This window comes from Erinaceus europaeus, chromosome 1 (genome assembly GCF_950295315.1).
Source record: "Erinaceus europaeus chromosome 1, mEriEur2.1, whole genome shotgun sequence".
NCBI lineage: Eukaryota > Metazoa > Chordata > Mammalia > Eulipotyphla > Erinaceidae > Erinaceus > Erinaceus europaeus.
The window spans coordinates 74,240,145-74,250,523 of NC_080162.1; the positions used below are offsets into that span (position 1 = coordinate 74,240,145).

Below are 10,379 nucleotides of genomic sequence, written 5' to 3' on the forward strand. Positions count from 1 at the left end.
ACTTCCCTCCCCTCCAGAAAAAGCACACCATGTGAGAACCATACATAATCTTATTACAGTGGCCCAATTTAGCCATAAAATGGGTCAAATTCAATGTCTATTCAATTAATTTCTTCTCAGATTGATCTTTTCTGTTGGGATCTTATCAGGATGATGACACGCACAAACTATAGGTGTTTCAACAGTATTTATTGAATGGCTGATGACAGAAGAAACAGTTCCACATCTCATTTTACAGATAACATAGACAAGAGGGGAACTTGGTGTTCTAAGGGAAAGATCCACAGTTCATATCATATGCTTCTTCCAGTTTTGTGTTATCAAGGTCTAACGTGGGTGGATAGTCAGAAACTGAATCTCTGCTGTCTTTGGCATCACTCTTGGTGTATGTAATTTTTCCTGAGATCATGGGCTTGGCAGCGGCCGACTTCCCAGAGTTTGATTTTGAGGTAATGATGTCAGCAAAAGGCTTGGAACTTTTGATTTGGAGGAGAGATGCAAGATGATATTTTGCTTGTATGACATTAGAATCCTTCATAGGATTTGGCAATTCTTTGGAGTTATCATTAAATGTGTTGGCCATTTCACTTATTAAATAGTCTTTTATCATTTGAACCACTTTTGGCCCAATACAGCATTTCTTCTTCTTGCATTTCTGTACCTCTTTTTCATCTATAGCACAGTGGTCTTTGCATGTTCCTAGACCCATCAAACATTTTTTCAAGCCAAGTAATTCTGCACAAAGAAAAGAGAGACATTGGGCTATGGTTAATAACTAAAACTGCTGAAGTAGAGAACTAGGGTAAGAGGGAGTTTGCTAATGCTAAAATTTAAATACAGTTTTTATGGATGCAGTTGGAGATTCCTGGCAGGTCATGGCAGTTTTTATTACACCTTTTAAATCCAAAATAAATATCCTCTCTAAATTGTCCTTCATTGAGTAACTTAAAAAAAATCTGAGCAGATGGCAAAAAAGAGCACACAGAAGAAATAAAAGGGAATCCAATTATTTGCTGCAGTATAAGATTTTTGGATTTCAACCTAGTATGTTAAATATTCTTAGGACATCATTATACCTCCCCATGACCCTAGGAAACATTAACAGGAATGAAATCTATCATAAAACTAATTGAAAGAAATTTGAAAAAAAAAGTAATCAGTGGGTATTTCAAGAGCGCTGATTTCCTGCCAAACCCAGTGGTCCATGGCCCCATCTTCCTTGATAATTGCTTGATTTGTGGTTCCTGGGGCATGGTGTTCTAGCATTTTCAGCCTCCTAGGACACTCTGGCTCTTAGCGGTCTTATTTTTTGTCATAGCCTTCATCTCATCTAAATTCTCTGTTTAGCTTACTACTTCATCTTCATCTGCTAAATATTTTTTCCATCCCAATGTCTCATCTTTTTTTTTAAGTTTTTTAATATTTATTTATTCATTTCCCTTTGTTTTTGCCCTTGTTGTTTTATTGTTGTAGTTATTATTGTTGTTGTTATTGATGTCTTCGTTGTAGGATAGGACAGAGAGAAATGGAGAGAGGAGGGGGAGACAGAGAGGAGAGAAAGATAGACACCTGGAGACCTGCTTCACCGCTTGTGAAACGACTCCCCTGCAGGTGGGGAGCCGGGGGCTTGAACCGGGATCCTCTCGCCAGTCATTGTGCTTTGTGCCACCTGCGCTTAACCGCTGTGCTACCGCCCAACTCCCTTTTTTTTTTTTTCTGAATGACATAAGTCCTCCCATGTGGCTCTGGAGGTGGCACAGTAGATAAAATGTTGGACTTTCAAGCATGAAGTACTGTGTTCGAGCTCCTGCATTGCATGTGCCAGAGTGATGCTCTACTTCTTCTTTCTCCTCCTCCTCCTCTCTCTTCTCCCCTTCCTACCTCTCTTTCCTAAATAAATATTTAAAAAGAAAAATTTCCCTCATTTGTATTAATAATCCATCTTATTTTTCATATATAGCAAGAGGTTTTTGTAGCACCCGGCATTCATTTATAAAACAGTAGAATTAGTATCTTTCAAGAGTTACTCTGTTGAACCTTTTTTTTTTATTATTTATTTATTTTCCCTTTTGTTGCCCTTGTTGCCTTTTTTTTTATTGTTGTAGTTATTGTTGTTGTTAATGATGTCATCATTGTTAGATAGGACAGAGAGAAATGGAGAGAGGAGGGGAAGGCAGAGAGGGGGTGAGAGAGAGACACCTGTAGACCTGCTTCACTGCCTGTGAAGTGACCCCCTGAAGGTGGGGGGTGGGGGGAGCTTAAATGGGGATTCTTATGTGGGTCCTTTCATTTTGGGGCACGTGTGCTTAACCTGCTGCACTACCACTAACTCCCCTGTTGAACCTTTCTAAACTCATGCAGACTTTGAGGCTCAAAGTGGCTAAATGGCTTCCTCTAAGACAACAAAGCCATAATTATTGTACTATCATATTCATAGGACCCCAAGATAAAAGATTAGAAACAATTAAAAATTTCCCTTTTCTCATTCTTTTTTGACTGCCAGTTGTCTCAATTTATCTGGGGGAATTCTCATGTTCTGAAATAAATTTCAATGCTTTTTCTCTTCTTCATTTTTTTTCTTTTTCTCTATTTAATAAAACAACAGCAACAACAACAGGCAATTTTCTGGTTCAACCAAATGCCACAGTACTATCCTACACATGTGTATAATGCTTATTACTAATATAGTCTAAATAAACCCCTACCCCATTTTAGCTGCAAATTGTATGTACAAATGTAACTTCTGTCAACCCCCAAGGCAAGAATAAGCATAGTAGCTTACATAAAATCAAACCTTATTTTTCTGGCCAAACTTAACCTACAATGCTTTAAAGGAATCATTCAAATAACATCCATATTTTAAAAATAAATTTAACATTTATGAATGGGGACATAAATGTGCACTACTATGCTCCTAAATTATTCATCTCATAGTAACAAATTAGTATTAATTTAAGCAAACAAAAAACTAACAAACCCATTCACAGTTCCTATTCCATAGCTACAAATAAAAAACACATTCTTTTAAAAAAATTTATTTTCCATTTCTGTTGCCCTTGTTCTTTTTTATTGTTGTAGTTATTGATGTCGTCGCTGTTAGACAGGACAGAGAGAAATGGAGAGAGGAGAGGAAGACAGAGAGGGGGAGAGAAAGATAGACACCTGCAGACCTGCTTCACAGCGCCTGTGAAGTGACCCCCCTCCCTACAGGTGGGGAGCTGCGGGCTTGAACCGGGATCCTTATGTGGGTCCTTGCTTTTTGCCCACTTGCACTTAACCCGCTGCGGTACCACCCAACTCCCTTAAAAACACATTCTACAACCATCTCTACCATATTGTTAGGTCACTATAAAAAGCCTCTGTAGACGATACACATAAAACATAACTGCTGGTGTAGTTTACCAATTAAAGCAAGGCACTCGATATGCCTGGATTAGATTTTTTTCCCTCTTGATAGGACAGAGAGAAATTGAGAGGGTAGGGAGAAATTGAGAGGGAAAGAGAGATACCTGCACCTGTTTCACCACTCATGAAGCTTCCGCCTTGCAGGTGGGGACCCAGGGATTGAATGTGGGTCCTTGTGCATGATAACACATGCTCTCAACTAGGCATGCCACTGCTTGGCCTGTGGATGAGTTTTTTTTTTTAAACTCCATAAACTTATAAAGATTTGAGTCTTTCTGTTAATATTTAGTAAGATTATATATATGCAACTATCTGACCCCTGGAAGAATTTTTTTTCTCTCTCTCTCTCTCTTCCTTCCTTCCTTCCTTCCTTCCTTCCTTCCTTCCTTCCTTCCTTCCTTCCTTCCTTCCTTCCTTCCTTCCTTTCTTTCCTCTAGGGTTATTGCTGGAGCTTGGTACCTGCACTACGAATCCACTGCTCCTGGAGGCCATTTCCCTCTTTTTTTTTTTTGTTGCCCTTGTTGTCGCCCTTGTTGTTGTTGTCATTTTTATTGTTGTTATTGCCAGATAGGACAGAGAGAAATTGAGAGAGGAGGGGAGACAGAGAAGGGGAGAGAAAGAAACCTGCAGACCTGCTTCGCCACTTGTGAAGTGATCCCCCTGCAGGTGGGGAGTCAGGGGGCTCAAACTGGTATCCTTGCTCTGGTCCTTGCGCTTTGCGCCATGTTCGCTTAACCCACTGCGCTACCGCCCGATCCCCAGAAGAATGCTTTCTAAATCATGATTGATTAAAAATAGCAGGTATTTCAGTCTGGGAGGTGGGACCTAAGAGCATGAGGTTCTGAGTTTGATTCCTGCCATTGCATGTACCAGATGCTTTGGTGTTCTCTCTCTTGTTAATAACTACATACATACATTTTTTTTCCATGAAGCAGGCATCAAGTACAGAAACAAGTAGCTTAACCACACTTCACAGGAAGTGGCAGTGATACATTGAAAACTGTAAATTGAAGCTTCACTAAGTTACACTAACATAATGCTGTCATGTCATTTCCCCAAGCTAATACAATCTCAGCATAAAGTATGTAAGAGAAATTTCCCTAACAGTAAAGAGAAGCTTAACTAGACCGTAAAAGCTACAAATAAAATAAAATCATGTTATGAAATTGCCTTTAGTAGTCTGGTTATATAGTTAAGACCTAAAACCAGGATTAGAAGACATACTATGCTTAACCCTAAACCCAAACAATTCACTTAACAAATCACTTTCTTTAAATTTTTAAAATTATTTTTATTTATTTATTTATTGGATCGAAACAGCCAGAAATCAAGAGGGTAGGCATGATATGGAGAGAGAAAGAGAGACACCTGCAACACTGCTTCACCACTTGCAAAGCTTTCCTCTTGCAGGTGGGGACTTGGGGCTCGAACATGGGTCCTTATACATTGTAACATGTGCATTCAAACAGGTGCACCACCACCTGGCCTCCTTAACAAATTACTTTCTTTTTAAATTTTTTTAATTCTTTAATTTTTTAATTCTTTAATTCTCCCAGAGGGTTAAAGAGTAGGAAAACTATCAGGGGAGGGGATGGGATACGGAGTTCTAGTAGTGGGAAATGTGCGGTGCTGTACCCCTCTTATCCTATGGTTTTGTCAATGTTTCCTTTTTATAAATTAAAAAAAAACCATTTGTTTTTCTTTTCTTCTTTTAATTTTTAAATTTTCTTTTAATTTTATTATTATTATTTATTTTCCCTTTTGTTGCCCTTGTTTTATTGTTGTTGTAGTTATTATTGTTGTTGTTATTGGTATTGTTGTTGTTAGATAGGACAGAGAAATGGAGAGAGGAGGGAAAGACAGAGGGGGGAGAGAAAGATAGACACCTGCAGACGCTTCACCACCTGTGAAGTGACTCCCCTGCAGGTGGGGAGCCGAGGGCTCGAACCTGGATCCGTACTTGCGTCACGTGCACTTAACAAATTATTTTCCAGGGTACTGCTAGAGATAACTTAAAATTCAAAGGACTGTTTCATTTATTTATTTTTTTGGTTAATTCCTCTGAAGGAGTGTGTTTTGCAACTAATAAATTCTGATAAACTTCACCTCTCTTGGAAAATTCAGTTTATATATATATTGCCACCTTCAGCAAACCATATAAATAGTTGCTCTAAGTGTCAGATTGAACTTAAAAACGGCAGGCGTACTGCACCAAAGCAAAGGACTCTGGGGAGGGAGTGGGAGAGAGGGCTCTAGGGGTGTGAAATAGAGTCCTAAGTTTGGAGTGAAGATGTTTTGTGGACACCTCTGGTGAACCAAGGGGTGCTAAACCAAGATGAAGTTCCTAGACACTCTCTCTTTAAAAAAAATGCCACTGGGAGTCGGGCTGTAGTGCAGCGGGTTAAGCGCAGGTGCCGCAAAGCACAAGGACCGGCATAAGGATCCCGGTTCAAACCCCGGCTCCCCACCTGCAGGGGAGTCGCTTCACAGGTGGTGAAGCAGGTCTGCAGGTGTCTATCTCTCTCTCCTCCTCTCTGTCTTCCCCTCCTCTCTCCATTTCTCTCTGTCCTATCCAACAACGACAACAACAATAATAACTACAACAATAAAACAACAAGGGCAACAAAAGGGAATAAATAAATAAAATAAATATTAAAAAAAAAGTGAAAAAAAATGCCACTAAGAGTGTGTCTGTGGGTGGCAGATGTCTCACCTGGTAGAGCACACAGGTTACCACTTGCAGGTTTAATGCCCGCTCCACTTTAAAAAATATTTATGTAGTTATTAATGAAAGAGAGAACACCAAATTATCAGTCTGGTATATGCAATGCTGGAGATCAAACTCAGGACCTCATACTATTAGGTCCCACACGTTAAGTTACTCTCAATCTGAAATCCCTGCTCCTTTTAATTAGTCATGATTTAGAAAGCATTCTCCCAGGGGTACAGATGTTTTCTGGAGCTGGGAAATTGAACCCATGTATCAGCAACTGTGCTGTAAACCGTTAACCCTCCGATAAAATGAAAAAAACGTCAAGTCAGATTGTAACTGACAAAGTAGGAATAAATGGGCTTACCTTTCCTATTCAAAAATACTATCCACAAACATTTTCATGAAATAAAAAGAGAATTCAGCAAGAAATTAAGAAACGAGCTATTAATTGTATTAAGCCATGAAGCATGCACACAACAGATTGCTTCCTCAAATATGAAGATAGACATATCTATTGACAGACAATTAAGTAGAAGAGGAGATAAATTATAACAAGGTAAGAGTACTAGAAATATGCTGCAATGAATTAAAAGGAAACTTAAAAGGGACAAAGAACAGGGAAGTTTCCAATGGAGGGGATGGAGCACAGAACTCTGGTGGTAGGAACTATGTGAAATTGTACCCCTGAAATCTTACAATCTTGTTAATCGTTATTTAATCACTTCTTCTAGTGTTTGCTTCTAGCGTTCACTTATAAAAATTAAAGATAAATAGAATAAAACATAATGAATTTTAAACCAAGGAGATTTTATTGTAAATCACCACTTTAAACTAATTACTAGTCCAAGCATCAAATAACCAAGCACAACTGTTGTTATACCATTAAAAAATTAATTATAAATAAAATCTAGAAAATAGAAATTACACCCCGGCTCCCCACCTGCAGGGGTGTCGCATCACAGGCGGTGAAGCAGGTCTGCAGGTGGCTGTCTTTCTCTTCCCCTCTCTGTCTTCCCCTCCTCTTTCCATTTCTCTCTGTCCTATCCAACAACGACAACTACAACAACAATAACTACAACAATAAAAACAACAAGGGCAACAAAAAGGGAATAAATAAATAAAATAATAAAAGAAAATAGAAATTACAATTGTAGCTATAGAGAAAGTACAGTAGGGAATGACTGAAAATTTTCAAATACCTAACAACTTATTTCTTTTGCCTACTGATTTAACTTGAATTTAACAAAAAATTTAAATTAAATACCCTGAAAACATCTTGGATTTAAATAAAAATACTGAACCAAGATGAAGTTTCTAGATATTCTCTCTTAAAAGAAAATGCTGCTCAGGGTGTGGGTGGGGGTGGCAGATGGCTCACCCTGGTAGAATACACAAGTTATGAATTTCAAGGACCTGGGTTCAAACCCTGAGTCACCACAGAAGAATGAGTGGTGGAGCAGTGCTGTAGTGTCTCTCCTTCTGTCTCTCTCTCTCCTTCACTATGTCTCTTCATCTGTTTAGAGGAAAGAAAGAAATGGCCACCAGGAATGGTGGAATTGTGTAGATACCAAACCCCAGTGGTAATCCTGGTAGCAAAAAAATGAATAAGAAGAATGTGTGCTGGGGAATGAATTCAGGGCCTTATACATGTATACTACTGCTGAATGACCTCTTGGTTCAATTTTTGAATTATTTTTATTTAGATAGAGAGAGACAGAGGGAAAGAAAAGAGGGAGAGACACCTTGGTACCACTCTACTACACATGGAGCTCTCCTAGAGCTGTTACAGGACTTCCACATTATGATAGGGCTAAACCCCAGGACCATGGACTTATTTGCTGCATGATGTTCTAGGTGGACTATTTCCCAGTACTCCTAACTGCTCCCATGGTCTTTTGGGTACTATGGTTCCCAAGAAGACAAAGAATGAAAGAAGGATAAGACTATGAAAGTCTGAAAAAGCAGAGATAGAGAACATAGACAGGATCCTAAACCAGGGTTTCTTTGAGTATAAAGTGACCACTTTCTTATTACACCCACATGGAAACTAATCCTTTTTTTTTTTTTTTTTTTTTTTGCTTCAAGAGATGGTTTAAATTGTGGGCAGCAAAAATGAGGTAGACTTGGGTTGAGTCTCTCATGATTAGTAATGTAGAAGACAGGAAGACAGCTATGTATATTGGACAGTTTCTGAAAACACAGAAGACACTCGACTTTCTCTGTACTCCTTGTATACCCCCATCACAGGATGGAAATGTGTAGGCCATGGTTCAGGACTGATGTGATAGGCAAACCACTCAGTCATATCTTTGGACATCATATCTTTAGCTTCTCTGAATGCCCATTGTCATGAACAATCTGATCTTTGCTTCCTCGTACCTTCCCCTCTTAAACCTAGGATTCTACATTACCTGTGGTCACCTGGGACTGTAGCATGAGACTGGCAAAGATAGGAAAGAGGAGCTTCATGTCTAGGTGCCAGAGAGGGAGCCTTTGATCTGGACGGAGGTTCTTGAGCTCTGGCCTTTATTGGCCTAGCCATGGCCTAAGGCCATGAGCAGTGAGGTGCAGCCAAAGCCTACAGCAATGTGTTATCTCTGTGTTTGGGAACAGGTTTTCCTGCACACCTGTATGCAAAAAAAATAAAATAAAATCTGCTCCTGATCCATGGGGGAAGGTAATATAAAAATATATAAGATGTGAGCTAGAGCAGTAGTATAATGTTTATATAAAAAGATTTTCATGCCTCTGACTCTGAGGTGCCAGGTTTAATCCATAATACTATTCTAAGTCAGAGCTGAACAGTGATCTGGTGAAAAAAAAAACACCACTGTATCTATCTATCATCTATCTATTTTTTACATATATAAAAAATATATATAATGCTAAAGAGAATGCAATCTTATTGTTTTTATTATTATTATTATTATTTGCCTCCAGGGTTTTTGCTGGGCCTCAGTTGCCTGCACTACAAATCCATTGCTCCTGGAGGCTATTTTTCCCCTTTTGTTGCCCTTGTTGTTTATCATTGTTATTATAAATGTTCTTCTTGCTGTTATTGTTGTTGGATAGGACAGAGAGAAATTGAGAGAGGAGGGGAAGAATGGGAGGGGCAGAGAAAGATAGACACCTGCAGACTCACTTCACCGCTTGTGAAGTGACCCCCCTGCAGATGGGGAGCCGGGGACTCAAACCAGGATCCATACGCCTGTCCTTGTGCTTTGTGCCATGTGCACTTAACCTCCTGCGCTACTGCCCAGCCCTCTATTATTATTTTTTTTAAGGAAAGATATAGATTTATTGTGTGATTAAGTAAGGGGCATTTCTGAGGCTCTCAGGAGTTCAGAGTCCACCTCTTGTCCAGGGAATCATGGTTAGAGATGCATTTGTCTCCATAGCCATCTGGGATGAGGCACTTTTCAGTCACTATGTCTTTAAATTCATCTGCTTTAACTTGGTGAAATCCCACTTCTTGGAGATGTGGATCTACAGGTATGCAGGGAACTTGAACTTAGCCCTACACAGGGCCCCAGTCGCATGTTCCTTACTCTACAGTTTGGTGTGTATGCCCATGATGGGCTGGTCAACGTGGACCCTGGCCATGATGCCCTGGAGCTTTCCAATGGCATCACAAATACTTGTTTGGAGCCTAAGACTGGGGACATCAGGGGACCAGGCATGAAATGAATATTGAGTGGGAAGGGCTGTGTCCAGGACCTGTTGGGGCAATCTGTACAAGCAGCAGGCTGCAGACGTTACCCAGGAGGCTGCTGTTCACAGCCAATGCATAGGGTGCCTCACAAGGAGGGAAGCACAGTAAGTCGGCTTAATTGACTGCAGGTAAAGTCTTTTGCATCTCTTCTCCTTAAAGTTTGAGCAGGACAAGAATAATAAATTTGCTTGACTATTTGTCAGCCTTATTATGCTAGCTGCTAGTGTTTGAAAATCAGAAAAGCAAAAATCACTATGGCTATGAACTCTTGGAGGACAGACGCAGTCTTTTTAGTATTGGTATTTTCGATGATCTGCATGAGTACTGGATCAACAAACTCAGAACATGCTTGTTGAATGAGTTTATGGGAAACATCTCTTGGTGTAAATTTAACTTGTTTTTGCATAACCATTATGCTATCTTCCCAGCCCCAAATTTAACTTGTTTTTAAGTTGATATAAAATTACATATAATATTATATTAGTTCCAGGTATATAGCATAATGACTTCATATTTTTATGTATTATAAAGTGACCCCTGCAAAAAGAC

The 10,379-nt window shown here is 39.4% G+C and overlaps 1 protein-coding gene and 1 non-coding gene across 2 annotated transcripts; both read right to left on the bottom strand.

Moving 5' to 3' along the window:
- Positions 1–268: 268 nt before the first annotated feature.
- On the bottom strand, positions 269–8,587 carry DEFB129 (defensin beta 129). The gene is made up of 2 exons (XM_007523092.1): positions 8,530–8,587; positions 269–735 (listed from the first exon to the last, which is right to left on the bottom strand). The coding sequence occupies exons 1-2, from the start codon at positions 8,585–8,587 to the stop codon at positions 269–271; spliced, it is 525 nt and encodes a 174-aa protein (XP_007523154.1).
- A 1,233-nt stretch (positions 8,588–9,820) lies between these two features.
- Positions 9,821–9,958, bottom strand: LOC132542862 (small nucleolar RNA SNORA70). The gene has a single exon (XR_009553833.1). It is a non-coding gene; the product is annotated as a small nucleolar RNA SNORA70 (small nucleolar RNA).
- Positions 9,959–10,379: the final 421 nt, after the last annotated feature.